Raw genomic sequence first — 18452 nt, 5'->3', positions numbered from 1 at the left:
ACTCCAAAGCCTTGGTAAATTGGGAGTAAGATTTAATCCGATGAAAATGCGAATTAGGCCTACACGGTTAATAAAAAGTGCAATTTGGATGATTGTAACATATATCCATTGGGCTATATTAACCCTGTAGTTGTGAAATGCATGGAATTCTTGTATTAGTTTATAAATTCATATACCTGTCCTCTCTCAGCTCCTTGACAAGTTAAAAATATGCACTGTGAACTTAATCCTGATTTTAAAATGTAAATTATGGCACACGAGAAGCCAGTTGATGTAAAAAAAGGTGGTCGAAAAGTATACAAATTAGCATTATCTAACCTTATTCAGGCACATGGGGGTACAAGTTCATGCATTCTTGCCACTCCCAAGTCCGGATAATGGAATATGTAAGGAATGGCAACTATTTTTCCAAATGGATATGCAAATCACTCCAGTAAAAGCAGGCTGGTGAGTGGTAACTGTGGATTCCGAAGCCTGGATAATGCAATATGTTAGGAAGGGCATCTGACGTGAAATGTATTTGCCAAATGGATATGCAAATAACTACAAATGGAGCGCTAGTAATATGTTTTGTCAGTTCTGAAGACAGAGTACATCAGATAAATCCTATATTGAGTATTGCAGTCTCAACACAGCCTCAGAACACTCCTTTTTCTCTGTGTTGCTATTTTTAGAAACGCAGCCTCTTCGCTCTACCCCACCCTCCCTCTTCCTCCCTCTCTCTCTCTTTCCATCCCTCCCTCATCATTTTTCCTCCGTATATCATTTCCATCATGTTACGCATTTGCTTTATGGACGTCACCGTGGCGACGACAACAGCAGATTGCACCAACATGCGCGTCCGATCTGGCACCCTCTCGCCGTGGAGCCAACTGATCTTTATGCAGACTGCGTTCGGCCACTGCAGTAGATAAGCTTCACAGCGTAAACCCTTCAAGCTAGAAGTCCTTTATCAACCCAGGTAAAGCAGAACCACAACCCGGAAAAAGAAGTGGGGATGCTGTGTAAAATGTGAATAAATACGATCTGATAATCTATATAAAACAAGATAGGATTCTCTCACTTAAAGGGCCCATATTACGCTGTTTTCTGATCTGTTATAATGTTTTTTCCTCATCGCAAACATTTCATGAAGAGGTAGTTTTCAAGTTAACAGCTACCTTTTACTTTTAGTTCAGTAGAGATTGGCAGTTCCAGGGCTGAAATTATCCAAATGACTTTAGTGAAAGTGTATGGAGTTTAAAAACACAGTTGAACACTTTCTGTCTTAACACAAAGCGGACAGAGTCTGAGAAAAGAACTCGGATTTGTGTTAAACGTGCAAATGAAACTCCAGGTAAGTTTTTGATGAGAAAATAACATTACAACATAAATTAGAAAATAGTAATATGGGCCCTTGAAATGATAAACACCCCAAAATAGTGTGAGTGAAGGTTTTTTATAACGTATATACAAAAATTACATCTCACACAGCATCCCAACTGTTTTTGAGCCAGCGTTGATCATGACAGAACAGCAATCAACCTCAAAGATCAACCCAGTATTGTAGTATAAAGTATAGTACACACAAAGTAATGAATATCCCTGGCATCTATAGTAGTAAAGGGTACTGTTACAATGTGATTTTTTGAGTTTTACAGGACCTCACAGTAGTGCAAAGAACAACACACTGAGAATCATTCGGGTTTTCAAAATAAAAGTTGGGTCGTTACATGGTTCACATTTTGCTAGTATTGTCTGTGAATATAGTTTCAGTAATATATTACAGTTAATAGCAACACCAAAACCCCCTAGATTCTTGTTAACAAATGACAATGTATTTTTACATGGGGTAACATCTTAATTGAAGGTATAAACATTGGACTATAATATGTGTATTTACAGTATAAGTACATGGGTGGGGAGGAGGAAAGGGGCATTTCACGTGGTGCTTATTAGCAGCATAGTTCTACACTGCAAAAAATACTACATTATTTATGAATAGGTCCTACATTATGATATTTCTGATTTGAAATAAGTAAAATAAATCAATAAGGTAAGTTCCATTTACATATTACACAACATTTGGGTACATTTTAATCTTAATTTCTCAGATTTTGAAGTAAAATCTCAACTCATTCATGAAATTTCTGTCCAGGATATTAGATTTTGGGGTGTAGCTGTAAATTGGAAATGTGAAATTAACTGAAATTAATCAAATAATCTATGTTCATCAAGTAAACAAACCCAAACTCAAAATATTTTAAAGGTAACTTTTCTGGTAACTTCTTTGAGATGTTATAACTTTGCCTTGAATATTCCAAAGTATGTCATTAAACTTATCTTTTTCCATGGAGATAAGCAGGTCAGAATGTCACACAAGTCCAAGTTACAGGTCAGATCTGTCGAGAGGCGACCCCACTTAGCATAAGAATTTTTCCCGGCTATTTTGTGTCAATAAAAACAACTGAATAATGCAAGATAGGAAAGTCCACAGGCATACACTGTGGAGCATTTCAGACATTAAATGAACAAAACATTAACATCTCCATGGATACACCAGAGAAGTTACATAGTACACCTTTAAGTCTTTCAGTGTATATTTTTGCAGTGTAAAAATGAGGCGTTGCTGGTAAATAAGACCTCAGATAAAATGTCCCCCTAAAGTGCCAGTTGTAGATTCTGCTGCACATGATTTAAACAGAGAAACAAGGAAGAGTCTTTACTGTGCTTCTTTAGTTTTCCAGAGATAGACAGTTAAAAGGGGCTTCACTTTGTCTTTGGGCTTATCTGTACAGGACTGGATGATCCGCTTTGAAACTATGGTTAAAAAAGCCTGAGGGATGGAGAGGGAATTCATCAAAAACAGTTTTCATCAAATAGACCTTTTCTGTTTAAAACTGCGTGCACACTTTGATGAAAATTGTAGTCTTTTTCCTTCATTTTGAGAACGAAAACAAAATCATAGGTTTCAGACTACGGAATTGGTGGTTGTTTTGGATGTGACTAAATGAAGTGAGTTAAAAATAACACTTGTAGTTGTTAAGGCAAAGTACTTACTATTACTGTAATGTATGCTATCTGATTAAGAGATTGTCTATTTCTGTTGAGAAACCTGGTAATTTTGGAGCAATTTAACCTTTAGTTTAATAATAGGCCACTGTAGAAAGTTTGGTGGCTCATTTGGTATTCTATGGATTTATATTTAACATTTTGTGGCTGATTTACACAAAATTCACTATTGCTTTCTATACTTAACATTGCATTTCTGATGCCAAAACCAACTCATTCACACATGTTTTGATTTCTAACTTATTCACCTAACCAAATTTGCAGTTTGGTTATATAATTTCCTTAAATGTGCATGCAGCTTACGTTGTTAAAAGGTCCTGTACCAGATTTTGTCCCATGTCTTTGAGCAAAATGTATTTTTCCCCAGCTATATTGCATTTAAGCAGCTCTTGGGGTCAAAATATGATAGCTGTGTGCTGTCTAATTGTAATATGTTGTCAGAAAATCAGGAAGTGCACTTTAGCATGCTAGTTGTTGTTAGGTTGTGCGAGTCTGCTCCGGTGTCTGGGATCTACGAAAAGTGCTAAACTCATACAATTAAAGTGCATGATGGTTTTGATGATTCTCATTTTTTAATTTTTTATTAAAAGAATTTATTTTTTTGGTGGGATGAAACCTGTTGTAAATATAAATTATAGTTTTACACCAATCAAGAAGCAGTTGGTGAAGAAAAGTTGAGAAAGTTATTGAAAAATATAGGAAGTAGAAAGTATTTTACAGATTCCTATACGGCCTCGCACTGGGGAGAATTCTATCCAAACGTTGCACAAATTACACTTAAGAAACAACTTTTTTCTGATATTTTAAACATGATTTCAACAAAATAAAGGTGCTTTCTTATCATTTTAATTGCCTAATAATAATTTCTGTGTATATCAGGGGTGTTTTGGCCCAGTATACTAATGGTTGCTAGGAAACTGTTATAGAATTCCCTCGTAACTGAAAAGAAATAGTAAAATTTTTGTGAACTCTTAAGTATAATCTGTGTTTTAGTACAACAAGTGGTCTAATGTGTCATAGGCAATTTATAATAATAATTAGGATGCATAAGATAAGTGAGTTATAACTATGGACCACTACAAACACATTAAAACTCTTCTATTTGTCACATTTTTAAGACAGTAAATCAGGTACAGCGCCTTTAATTCAGGTCTATAATCAGGGCAATTGAAAGACGTCAATTCGCGATCATTTTGCAAAACCACAGCTACCGGTCACAATACCCTGTTGTTCAGCAGAACCACAACCTTATTGTGCCATTTAGCAACAAAAAAAACATTGAAATTGGACACTGTAAAACTACCAACAATTCTACATCTATAATTGCCGTGTGATTGGTTCCTCTGTGTTTGAGGACATAATGGCGAAACGTGGAAAAACAAATTTACCAGGAAGACAGAACTCAAAGCTAACAAAACATTAGATATGTCTGTAAAAGTATTGTGCTTTTGGCTGTCCTGTACAAAAGCTTCAAACAATAGATTTATGTAAGCACTTCGGATGAATGCTCCAGGTGGACTTGTTTATAGTGTTAGAAGCGGAGACCATTAAAACACAATATATAGGCAAACAACATGGCGAATTGCAATGATGCGTGTTACGTGTTTGTTTAAATAGTATTAAAGTGCAATGTGAGGGCATTTTGTGAAGAGGCCGCGTTAGCCAGTAAGTCGATTTGTGGATTTTTGCATGAATTCTCGTGTGCATTTGAGTATCAGTGCACTGCAAAAAATATTATCTAGATGAATTAAATGACGTGATTTTGATTTTTGAAACTGAATTTGCGTAGTCTCGACTTGTCAAGCGAGATGTTTTTCAGTGGTTACAATACATAGCTTCTTATTTCACACTAAATTATCTTGAAACTGGGATAAATGATAAGAAACAAATAATGTAAGTAAAATATTACTCAGTCAAAACTATTAAAATCAAGTTCAAAGGTGCACTGTTTAACTTTTCTGGTAGAAGTTACCAGTTACTTGTCTCCATAGAGATGCTCTTGCTTTTCCTCAAATATTCCAAAGTATGGCATAAAACTTTTAAAACTCTCCATAGAAACAAGCAGGAGACACCACCAGGCCAATTTACGCATGAGATCTGTGAAGAGGTGACCTCACTCACAATAAGAATGCAGGTTTTTAAAGGTATTTTTAAACAATAAAAACACCCATAATTGAATAGTATACTGTGGAACATTACAGACAAAGCAATAACATCTCCATGGTAACAGACCCCCAGCCTGTAAAGTTACATAATGCACCTTTAAGATTCAAAATTCAAGTCATTTCAACCCATGATAGATATTATTTCCGCAGTGTGATTGACATTTTCCTGAAAATCAAATACAAAAACATTGAGTAAAAGCAACAAAATCGTAGTATTTATACCGTCCATGCTCGTGTGCTTCTCAGTAGGATTATTTTCTGTCTTTAAAACGTAAAAAATAATTAAAAAGGCAAAAATAAAACACCTTCAAAGTGCCAAATGACATTCTCAGCTTTCGTCCCTGGTTCTTGGTAATGATTATCCAAGTACAGTACAATTTCAAGGCAGGCGGAAATCCCACAATGTTACATATTCTACATCTATTGAGTCTTAAAAGGATTGTTGCGTTGTGTGTGTGTACACGCCCTGCCGCGGAATATTTCTCCACTTTTAAATAAGATTTCTATGAAGCAGAGATACAAGTTAAACAAAGATGGATGAGTCTCTTGTAGTAGTAGTAGTTGGAGCATATGGGTGTTGTATGAAGAACTATGCCTTGTTATGTATACTGTAGATACTTCTATTTACAACGCCATCCAGTTGACTTGCGGGTCCAGCTTGGCCTTCTCAAAGCAGTGAGTTCAAAAGCATTCTAGCGTGACCGATTCGACAGTTTTCTTTTTAAACTTCGATCGTGAATGCGTCGGTGTACTTAGCTGGTTAGCCTGGCTTTTGTTTACGTAGATGAAGACTAAAAATATGTTAATGACTGAATTTCTTCCGCTTGCTTCAGCCTTCTAGCTCTGAAATGTCAAATTAAAGTTCTTTATAATGGTTGAGTGATGATATCCAATGCTTTGAGGACAAATTTCTACTTTTCTGAGCTAATTTGTCAGCTCAAAATAGGTAAGTGGGTGTCTGGAGAAAAAAGTAGACATTTTGAAAGGCTGATCCTCCTCCAGTTCTTCCTCCAGTCAAATTACAATTATTCGTGATTGATAGATTGGTTGAGCAAAATTACCAACTTTCCCTTTTGGAGGCAATGTTTTAAAATATATATATGAAAAAAATAAGATGACAGATGTTTTTGAATTTCCAGAGAAGTCCTACTTATGTCAAATTAAAATGCTTTATAATCTTTGACTGATGCTTTCTTGTGATTTTCCAGCTAAAATTTCCTCTTCGTTGAGCTCATTTGTCAACCCCAAAGTACGTAGATGGATGGTGAAAAACATCAGTTCTAAATATATTACATTTACATCTAGACAGCTCCTTCTTTTGTCAAATTAAAATGCTTTATAATGCTTGTCTTATGTTATCCATTGGTTGTCCGAAATGTTGTGTAACTTTTCTGGTGGAGGGTCAAATTCTTTTCTCTGTGACGTTATTGCTTTGTCTGGAGTTTCACAGTATGGCATTAAACCTTTCTATTGTCATGGAGACCAAACCAGACCAAGTTACAGGTCAGATCTGTGGAGAGGCAATCCCGCTTACAGTCAGAATGCCTGTTTTTCTCAGTATTTTTTAGCTAAAAAAACACCTGTAATGTAATAAATGTAAAGTAGAGCTATTTAATGTCATACTGCGGAACATTCCAGGCAAAGGAGTGACATATCCATAGAAACAAGCAGGTAATGGACCCCCAGCCAAAAAAATTACACGAAGCAGCTTTAAAACAAGTTAGGTAGGCGACAAACAAAATTGCAATGTCAAATTAAAATGCTTTGGAGTTGATGGTTTCCCATGTTTTTCCACACAAATTTTCTCTTTCCGCGGCTAATTTGTCAGTTAAAGTAGATAGGTGGGTGGATGAAAGAGATTAATTTTGAATGGCTAAATATCAACCAGACAGCCCCTTCTTATAAATCTAATTAAAAAGGTTTATAATGACTGGCTTGTGCGAGATGTTAGAGACTATTTCGAATTTAAATACGTTATAATGTTTGACGGTTTTCCATGGTTGTTAACAGTGATTTCCTTTTAATTTGTCAGCTCAAAGTACGTAGGTGGATGGAAAATTTTGGTTCTGGATGGCTAAATATCTTCCATTTACTTCAAACAGACAGCTAGCTCCTTCTTGAGTCAAATGAAAACGCTTGCGGTGATGCTATCCCGTGGCCATCTTGGTAAACTTCTCACTGACTTTTACATAACGCTGCATTTCCCCTTCAGTCTCTCGGCACGGGACTGCTTTCCGGACCTCTTCCCATCGATGTTGAGGCTCATATTCCTCTTCTTGTCCAGGTTGAGGAGCTCCTGGAACAATTCGGTGACGTTGTGGTTGGTTTTGGCCGAGGTTTCCATGAACGCGCACTTCCACTGTTTGGACTGGGCTTCTCCATCTTTGGTCTCCACTTCTCGCTGGGTTTCGTCACTCTTGTTGCCCACCAGCATGATCGGGATGGCCTCCACATTCCCCTTGATGGCCAAGATCTGTAATTAGACAATGAGAGGTGTTGTAAATTGGTTAACCTGACCAGCCAGAACCACAAAACTTTACAAATACGAGTGGATCTGGAGCTGTATCCTGTCTCCCTTAATTCAGGCGTGATTGACAGGTGGATTAATTAACATTTGCATCAGAAAGAAACATGGTGGTTTACACATGAAAAAGGAGAAAAAAGGAACAGAGAAACAACAAGGATTTTTACAGAATCATCAATCGAAGCACCAAACTACTTCTCATGGGTAAAAGAAGTTATATTTTTTGTTCTGAGATGTTACGAGAATTTTTGAGAGGACATATCTTTCAAGGCGAGATAAGTTTGGACAATTTTTTTACATTATGGTCCGATTCTAGTCCCTTCTGGATTCAAACAGAATATAGAAGGGACTAGCTGTTAGGCAAGTAAATTAGTTGGTTGTAATTTTTTTGGAGGTAATTGTACAATAATCACAATAGAGCTCAACAGTGACTACCCACCCTCTGGTTCTGGAAGTAAATTTTACATTTTTTTTTTTTTTCATTTTCCCAAAGTTTAAAGGCATTGCGGACTTTGTAGACTGTTGAACTCCACAGATTTCAACTTATTCATATATTTTTGTGCTACAATAGGATTGTTCGATTGTTTTGTGTGTGGGTGTCATAGTCGTGTCTGTTACAGTAATTACTATATCGGTACTTTTGGAGAGCATGACTATAATCTACATTAAACCAGTTTCCAATCTCATTCAGAACTCATTCAGTGGATTCTGAACATAAACAAGGCCATGATAACTCACCTGCTTAAGGAAAAAGCAACTCACAGAGCATTTATCTGCCCACCTCTTCAGTGTGAGACAGCCGCTGAGTAGTCAAGTCTCCGTCAGTCCAAGTGTGATTTCCCAAGGGGTAGAACAAATGGACACACTACAACTAATCTGAATGCAAAAACAGTGTACTACTATGAGCAGAGAATACTGACTGTGCACTGATTTGATTGAAAAAGGTGATCGTTGTAACACTGTTTGGTTGTAGTTGTTGGATTTTAGACACAGACATTTTTCCTACAAAACCTCACCCTTATGTTATAGTTAAACCTCTGTCAAACAAAATTCATAATCATTCAGTTTTAAGGTTTATAGCTGTTGCAAATCATACCTTGAACCCATACTGTGAAGTACAACAACAGTATGCCCAATTTACCCAAAGAAATTGAAATTCCCACCCCATATTTTCACCACTGGACATTATTTAGTGTTGCAGACCTGTTGGTAGATGGGCTTGAGCTCCTCCAAAGACTGCCTGCTGGTGATGGAGTAGACCAGGATGAACGCATGGCCCTTGGAGATGGAGAGGCGCTGCATGGCTGGAAACTGGTGGCTCCCGGTGGTGTCTGTGATCTGCAGAGTGCACACGCTCTTATCACAGCTGATCACCTGACGATATGTGTCCTCCACCGTGGGGATGTACGTGTCTCTGAATGTGCCTTTGACAAAGCGAAGCACCAGGGAGCTCTTCCCCACTCCCCCTGCCCCAAACACCACCACGCGGTAGTCATTGCTCTGCTCCGGCATCCTGCCCCGATCAGGGTCTGCACTGGGTTACACCTGCGGAGAGAAGACAATAGAATACATGTTTATTTATTCCAACATAGAAAAGAAATTTATTTTCAACACAGCTTATTCCAAACGTCATCTACAACCTGTCCAAACAAAATCTACAATATATCAGTAATATAGACATAGATTCAGGTCAGTATTGTATCTTGTCATTGTATTTTTAAGCAATACATACCCGTAATGGAATAAATGCAAAATAGACAAGTTTAACACAGCACTGTGGAACATTCCACCCAAAACAATCACATCTCCATGGACCCTCTACCAGAAAAGTTAGAGAGTGCATTTTTAACAATGCAGTGGATTTTCAGAGTGACTTTAAAGACACACAAAGCACATTCACTCACTCTACACCTGGTCGTGATAAGGTGCTACTGTTTGCAGACTGATACAAGCAAGGCTGCCAATTTTAATCCCCTCCATAAATTCACACACCATATTTATAGGCAATGTGGGTGAAGTGTTTTGCCAAAGGACACAATGATAGTATACATTAGATCTCTTTTTGGATACACTCCGATTCTTTAGCAGTAGCAGTAACAGTAAAGCAGGCCAGAATACAAATTAAAGGAGATGAGTTTGGTAAAGCTCCAGGATTTTCACCTGACACACACTTTTTCTGTAATCAATAGCATTAAGGCACAGTTTACACAGCACAGGAGCTTCAAGCCAAAAATAGAAGACAGGATATCAAGGCTAGAGACGAAAGACAGAATACAGTTCCCTTTTCTGATGTAAGTGGATGTCATTATTTTGCCTGCCCTGGAATGCTCCACAGTATGGCATTAAACTTATCTACCTTTGAACACAAGAAGGTCATTCCATTAGGTAAGGTTATAAAGGCAGGTTTTTCAAGATATTTTTTGAGTAAGACTACATGTTTTAAAAGTGATCACGATATGTAATGCGCTATGTAACCTTTGTGATGGAGGGTCCACCACCTGCTTCTCTCCATGGAGATGTTATAGTTTTGTCTGGAATGTCCTGGTGTGGCATGCAACATATCCATCTTGCATTTAATCAGTAATATGGGTTTTTGTTGACCTAAAAACCGGCTCATCTCTCCACAGATCTGACATGTAACCCTATGGTGTCTGTAGAGATAAATAAGCATATTGCCATACACTTTGGAACGTCTCTTTATGGAGAAAAGCAGGTGACAGACACACCACCAGAAAAGTTACACAGTGCGTCTTTAAGGAGAGACACTCAAACATGTCCTTCTGCTGACACAGTAAAAAATCGAGTTCAAATGTATTTTCATTATAGGCTCTTTCTCTTTACGTTTGCACATTTGAAATAGGCAGACAGTAAAAATGTGCCGACTCATGCACAGTGAACACATATAGAATATCTGAACATGTAAATGGATCCCATTCAAAAGTGCTGTGACAGTCCCTCAGGCTAAATTACATGAATGTGTGAGGGGAATAGTTTAGACACACTCCTGCTTTCCTCAGAGCTACTATCACTGCTCTACACTTTTGCCATATTTGTAAATATTATATAATAATATAGGGGATAAATAGATCTTTATTGTGACTGTGTGTGTGTAAAATCTCTTAGTCCCTTACAGTAACTGTATACATCTGTGTGTTGTGCAGTTACCAAAACAAAATTATAAACATCTTTGCAATAAAATGTTGAGGTGCTCTTAAGGGCTTCTGCTGTTTTTTCATATTACACTGTTTTCTGATCTATGTTACAATATGTTAACTCATCACAAACATACCTGGACTTGTGTTTCATTCATACATGTTTCACACATTAAACCTGCATATTTAGGCAGAGTTCTTATCTCAGTCTGAAAACACACATGTTCCGCCTTGTGATGTTATGGGACGGCAACCCTTGTTCCGACATACCGTCCCTCCGACAGATCCCCACCCCGACATACCATCATTCCAACAACCCTCCACCCCGACAGGCCCCCATTCCGACACTTTTTGATGCCCCCATTCCGGCAATAACACATCAGTGTCGGAGTGATGGTATGTCTGAATGGCAGTGTGTAACCGATGTCATGTGGTAATACAGGAAGTGCTCCACTGTGTTTTAAACTCTATACACCTTCACTAAAATCATTTGGATTATTTCAGGCCTGGAATTACCCATCTCTACTGAACTAAAGGTAAAACGCAGCTGTTACCTTGAAAATTACCACTAAATGACGTCACAAGTTGGAACAGAACATTTTGAGCTTTGGAGATGTAGACAGACTAATAAAAAAGGGATTATTCAAAGATTTATGACCTAGTATAGAACCTTTAAAGTATAATCTTTCAGAGGGGAGCGATTACAGGCTTGTATTCTGAATTATATAACCTCTGCAGTTCTCAGTTCGCTCCTTTAGGACTTTTAGATCTCCATAACAAGAAACTCACTATGATAGTTCCCTGCTTGTCTCTTAAGTGTAAATTGGCATCAATACTGGATGGAATAAGTGGATTTCTGTCACACTCCCTCTGCACTGTCGTCAAGTATCGATGGCGTGGGATGTTGTAATTGCATTGGTCACTCTGAGGTACTGTCGAGAAGAGGGAGTAAATGGAAACTCAGGAAGTGCTTCTGTGTTTTATCTTGAATCTATGGTTGAAACATGTAATTCTGTTTTTTTCTGACAATTATTATGATTCAATCCAAAGTGCACTTTAATGGTGGAGGGTCCATCAAATGCTTTTCCATGGAGAAGTTGTTGCTTTGTTTGGAATGTTTCACAGTATAGAATTAGAGCTTTCTATCTTCATGGAGACCAATCAGACCAAGTTACAGGTCAGATCTCTATTTCTAGGAATTTTCAGGCTATAACACCACCTGTAATTGAATAAATGTAAGGTAAGAGCTGTTTAATGCCATCCTGTGGAACATTTAAGACAGGGCAATGACATATCCATAGAAATAAGGCGGTGACAGATGATACAAGAATCCAGTGCTTTTCAGAACATGTATATTTTGAAACTTCAGGATTAGCACAGTTTTATCCATGGGTTTCAGCGAAGAAAAGTATTCAGTCTTTTCAATGGTCAGAAGACTTCAAAATGTCACCTATATACAACAATACCAGTAGCGAGAGGCTTTTCCTATGATGAAAGTGAAAAGTGGAGAAACAGCAGTGGCTCTTATGGCTTTGAGCTACCGGAGAGGGATATGTTTGTACTTTACATCAATACAGACTGTGAAAAAATAACAATGATTCACACAAGCAAATATTCTCCATAGGCTGTCTAAAAATACAATACGAGCACATTCATAATAGTGATTTATGGGACTGCATTGGTCCATTGTTGAAACAAAAGAGAATAGGCACATTGTGTGGATTCTGTCTTTCACTATTTATGTCAGTTTAAAGTTCCTGCATACTGTAATGAAATTCAACTTTGTCAATTCAATCTAATCATGATATAATGTCCAAGGAGCATTTTAATGGAGCGCAACTTTTCTGTTGTCTACTTGTGTCCATGGAGATGTTATTGCTTTGTCTAGTGTTACACAGGAAGGCAATAAAAGAAAGCAGTTAAACTTTTATCATCTCTATATGAGGACAATCAGGTGGCAACATTAAGCCATATTACAGGCCAGACCTGTGGAGAGGTGAGCACGCTTGCATGTTTTTCAAGGTATTTCTTCAGCAATACAATTGTTGCAATAAAATAAAAAGAAGACAGGTATGCTTAATGCCATACTATGGAACTTTCTAAGAACATGTCACAAAAAATTCTACCATCCACTGAAAAAATAAAACTATTACCTATCTTTTACCAGTACCATTTACTTTTATGCATTCTTATGGGGAACTGGGTCAGGTTTAGTGTGAATTGATTTGACCCATATGCTCACATGGGATCAATATATCTCAAGTAAAGTAATTACTGGTGTATATAATTACATTAGTCAGAATGTGTTGGCTAGGCATCTTATCGCTCAATATGTAAAAGCTGAAACAATATGTTTTGGGCTCAGTATTTACCATTTGTTCTATTTCCTTGCAAAAATGGGGAGAATCGGGGTATTTTGTTGTAATACAATACAATTTGTCTTACCCACTCCACAAAGCACCCAAAGCAAATCTATTATTACCCCAGACTGTCGATGTAAATGTCTGTGTTTATAGAATAATGTTTGAAATAAAACTAACCTTGCATTGCATGAATTGTCGCATGTTGAGGGACTATTTTTTCAGCAGCAGCAGAATTTTACTTTGCCGGTAATATAGGTGCTAGGTGATATCAGTCCGCCGCTGCCAAGCTTTCTATCAGAAAGTACAACTCGCTGCTGCTGCTCAGACATAAATCCTTCAAATGCAAGGTTGTTTTTTATCGAAACAGACATTCACATCGACAGTCTGGCATAATAGATTTGCTTCAGGTGTTTTGTGCAGTGGGTAAGACTGGTTTTAGTGGCAGGATAACTATGGCCATTGACATGCACTAGCCTAGCACCAGCAACCTCTGCAAATACAAGGACTGGATGGAATATTTAAAAAAGTGTCTCCACACATCTCCAACACTCTGGCAAACTAGGAAATGAGGTCGTATGTTGAAAATTCTGGACTGTCCCTTTAATGATACTGTCTGTCTGGGATTATTTTGCATTATTGCTATTGTATCAGTGGCATAAAGTTGTTTCCCTTTTATTGTTTATCACAGTATTTCTCTGTTTCAATATATCATGCTTTAAAATTTGTTATCATGACTAAGGGTTAGGCTTAGTGTTAGGTGAAAAAAAGTGTGTGAGCCTTGAATGTTTGAATTCCTTCTTGTCACTGTAATCAATGGGGTATCTTACAATATTCAAGTGGAGAACATGACAGTAAATCATTGTTAAACATATCTGAGTTTACCATAGATCCCCATATAGCTGTCCCCCTCTCCTCTGCAGTGCTCTGGTCTCTCTGGTCTCACACTGCGCTGCCAATAAACTAATCCTCTGGTTCTGATCGATTGGCTTGTCCGTCTGGCCCCTGTCATCTCTCCTTCATCCTGACATGTTCACACTGCAAAAACTACATTAAGGTGAGTCTAAAGGTGCACTGAGTAACTTTTCCGCCACCAGCTTGTCTCCATGGAGATCAAGTTTGTTTTTGTAGAGGCAGTGAAATAGCCATTGGTCATTAAAGGGCCCATATTACACTATTTTCTGATCTATCTTATAATGTTGTTTCCTCATCACAAACATACATGGAGTTGTGTTTTGTTTCATTCATGTTTAACACACAAACCCTGCATATTTTGGCTGATTTTTTGATGAGGTAAGAACATTAAAACATGTCTTAAAGCTCACAAGAGTCAATTTTAAGTAATATAGGGCCTTTCAAAAGATAAGCAGATTAACTAACATTCACAGGAAAAAAGCAAATGGGTAAGTAACTGTGATATTGTTGCTTTGCCTGCAATATTCCATAGTATGACATTAAATTGAAACATATTATTATGCATTTATTTTGAACATGCTTTAGGTCACCTTAGAATATTTCAAATTTTCTAACTTAAAATAATACACCGGGAAGATAAAACTAGAAACAAAAACTTCACCTCTGTTTCCAATGTGGTATTTAGGAGTTGGAGCTCCCTCTACTGTCAGCAACAAAAATTAATACTCAGAAAGTTTAAAAAAAAAATGAAGGAATTATCCCCTGTGAGTACTATGCTATTACAATAGATTAGTTATCTTAAAAACTATGTAGAAGAAGTTCAGATTTTTATCTATGATGCGACTAAACTGAAAAAATACAAACAGAGCATTTTCAGATAACTCTAGTTTAAAAGAGTGTGAATTAAACAAAATACAACTCCAGGTATGTTTTGATGAGGGGACAGCAATATAGCATGGTTAAAAACAAAAAAGTCAATTTATCTTAATGTGTTTTCTTTAACCAACCTAGACTCTTTTTTTTTTTTTTTTTTTTTTTAACAGTGTAAAATGTATTTTAGCTCAGCCCCCTCTCTCTGCCCCTCCCCCTCTCGCTCCCTTTGTTTCACCTGGACTAAAATTAGCTGAGGCTGCTCTGTGAGACGCTACAGTACATGCAGCTACTGTCCGCTCCGCTTTTGCCCTTGACACCAAACCTCACAGATAATAATTCTCTCTCAAATGCAGTTTTCTTTTCTGTTGGGATGGGTAAAACTGACAAGATGATCATGTCTATATTAGGGATGTAACAGAAAGAACTTGCTTACCTTAATTCTTTGGATTATGACACTAATATAGCCTTTTTTAAAAAAGGAAGAAGTAGCATCTCCACAATATCTCTATAATATCGTATCGTGAAATGAATTTTGTAACTATCATACCATGTGATTTACATATCATTACATGCCTGTCTATATTATACACTGGAATAATTACCATTTCAAAACAAAATATTCTGTATTTTAAATGGTCCAAAGTCCTCAAAATGTCACCAGTAACAAGACGTCAAAATCTAATACAAATATCTGTATTTTGCAATCCATCAAAATGCCTTATATTTGTGTGCTGGAAGGAGCAACACAATACACGCTTTATGCCACACTGTAAAATTATACCCAAAAGAACATTTCCACGGGAACAAGAACAAGAAATAAGAGTTTGGTTTGTGAGATGCAAGCCCACTCACGGTAAGAACACATGTCTTTCAGTACAATAAAAGCAATCACAGTTCTAGAAAAAAGTTACATGGTATAGCTTTAAAGGTGCATTGCGGTACTTTTCTGCTGGAGGCTCTGTAAAATGCTTTTCTACTTGGAGATGTTATTGCTTTGTCTGGAATGTTTCACAGTATGGAATTAGGCTTTTCTATCTTCATGGAGCCCAAACCAGACCAAGTCTTTTAGGGCTGTAAAACCACCTGTAATTTAATAAATATAAGGTAGAATTGTCTAATGTCATACTGTGGGACATTCCAGGCAGAGCATCATATGCATAGAAACAAAAAGGTGACGGACCTCCAACCAAAAAGTTACAGTGCACCTGTAAAATTAACCTCAGTATTCTTTTCGGAAAGTTCATCAGCTCTTTCTTTTTGTTAGATGTCAAAAATGGTTGACTCAATAATATTATAATACTAATATTCAAACTTTGTCTCCAAACACAACTTCCATTTTTATCTTGAAAGCAATTCCTCCCAAACTTTCCTTTCCTCCTTTCTTTTAAATCACACCCCCTCCTTCCATTTTCTAATTCAACACAAAAACTCCGACTTGCACTTCCTTAATGAATTAATGCAACACTATTGGCCCCAAAGCCAAACTACATTAGCGGATACAGCTTTGGCACAGACACTTCTTCTCAGTCACAGAACGCCGTCGCTCCTTGTTCATTTCAAAAGCAAATGTCACCTTTAGCTGAAAATATGCACATAATTTACCCAAGAGAGCCACTTACACCCCAGGACAATGGAAGAACATTAGCCCACATTAAATACAAAGGGGTTTCAGATCAAGAGGCTGATTATACAGGCACCACTCGCAGAGCCTTGTACTGTCGGCATCTCATGTGAAAAACGGTTTTAGAGGAATGTTCAGGCTATTGGACCATGAGGAGTTTACAGGATCAAGAGCTTTACAGGTATTTGGTGCAAACTAATATTCATCCAGGCCAGTTAATGTGTGTTGATAGGGTTTAGAGCGATATTAATTTTGTAAAAAAATAAAATAAAAAATAGCAATTCAAAACTGATCTCCTCAGAGTATCACCTAAACCAAGGAAACTTATAGAATACAAAATACAAACATACATACAAACCTCTAATGCATCAAATAACTTAAAGAGCAATACGTTTTTTTCTAAATCTGTGCTATAATGTTGTTTCCTCATCACAAACAGACCTGGAGTTGTGTTTTGTTTCAGTCATACATGTTTAACACAGAAATTTTGCATATAGGCTGCGTTATTTTCTCAAGCACAAACCACTTGGTGATGTCATGTGATAATAACTGTCATCCAAGTTTTCAGCTTGGCCGAGAAAGGGTCGAAGTAAAAGACTGGAGACCAACTGGATGTCTTAAGCAGGAGAAGTTTATTTACCATCAATAATACGGGCCCAGGGATGATAGTATGATTTCAAAAGTGAACATAGTATGATCTTTGAGTGTTCAAGCTCCTTTGACTATGTTTCTGTAGGAGGAGGCTTATAAAGCAAGTGGTGAGATTATGAAGGCCAGTAGACACCGGTTAGACAGCAACATGGCACTATTTGGATAATGGTGCGCCAGTGGTATACCAAGGGAAGATCATGGTGTAAATATAGCTTTTGTGAATCAATGTAAAACTGAGATGTACGTGGAAGAGAAATTACTTAAATTCTTTTACAATATAGGAAGTGCTCCACTGTTTCTTTAAACTCCGTATACTTTCATCAGAATCACTAACAAATTTCAAATTTCAGCCCCTGAAATTACCAATCTCTACTAAACAAAAGGTAAGAGGTAGCTGTTAACTTGAAAATGACGGCTTCATGACATCACAAGGTGGAACAGAGCATTTTGAACTTTGGAGATGTAACGAATAAGACTAAAAGGTTACTCAAAGCACAACACCAAGTATGTTTTTGATGAGATAAAACATTCTAATATGACTTAATGCTCACAAGAGCCAATTTAACATAATATAGGGCCTTAAAAAAATTTAAATAAAAAGTAACATAATATATACACATTTGGGTATTTTAAAGGTGCACTGTGTACGTTTCTGGTGCACCTGCTTGTCTCCATGGACCTTTTTATAGCTAAAAAACAAACACAAATAGTTAGAGCTAGTTGTACTTGAGATGAAGAAAAGTGAATTTTAACAGACAAAGCCAAGCAGCCATTTTTAGATCTGATATTATCACAGAGACACCAGCGAGTCTCACACTTTCACTCACATGTTTAGAAAGTTGCCTTGTTCACACCCACAGAGAACATTCACAGGCTAAAAACAACAGCTCACAGGGCCTGGCAATATGGCAATAAAATTAATCAAGATTTTTCCTCTTTTTGATTGATAATAATGTTTTAAAAATTACATTAAATATATCTGTCTTTCTAAAACATACCTTGAAAATCCTGTATTATGTATGTATCATGCTTAATGTGAGTGTCCAAATATGTAACTTAACCAACCACGTGGAACAAAGAAATAAAGAAATAACATCTTCATGGAGACAAGCAGGTGCCAGACCTTACACCAGAAAAGAT

The 18452-nt window shown here is 37.1% G+C and overlaps 1 protein-coding gene across 1 annotated transcript in view; it reads right to left on the bottom strand.

Moving 5' to 3' along the window:
- Positions 1–746: 746 nt before the first annotated feature.
- Positions 747–18452, bottom strand: part of diras1b (DIRAS family, GTP-binding RAS-like 1b) — a 30224-nt gene continuing 12518 nt past the window's right edge. Inside the window, exons 2-3 of the mRNA XM_020919055.2 lie at positions 8944–9285; positions 747–7689 (exon numbers count right to left, since the gene is read on the bottom strand). Of these exons, the coding sequence (XP_020774714.1) occupies positions 7402–7689; positions 8944–9252 (597 nt within the window). The 5' untranslated portion in view covers positions 9253–9285 and the 3' untranslated portion in view covers positions 747–7401. The remainder of the gene's footprint in view (positions 7690–8943; positions 9286–18452) is intronic.

The sequence above is a fragment of the Boleophthalmus pectinirostris genome, unplaced genomic scaffold (assembly GCF_026225935.1).
Source record: "Boleophthalmus pectinirostris isolate CB_2022bp ecotype Guang Dong unplaced genomic scaffold, ASM2622593v1 HiC_scaffold_10, whole genome shotgun sequence".
NCBI classification, from domain to species: domain Eukaryota; kingdom Metazoa; phylum Chordata; class Actinopteri; order Gobiiformes; family Gobiidae; genus Boleophthalmus; species Boleophthalmus pectinirostris.
Note: the sequence above shows the minus strand (reverse complement) of the source record. Positions and strands in the feature narration are given on the sequence as shown.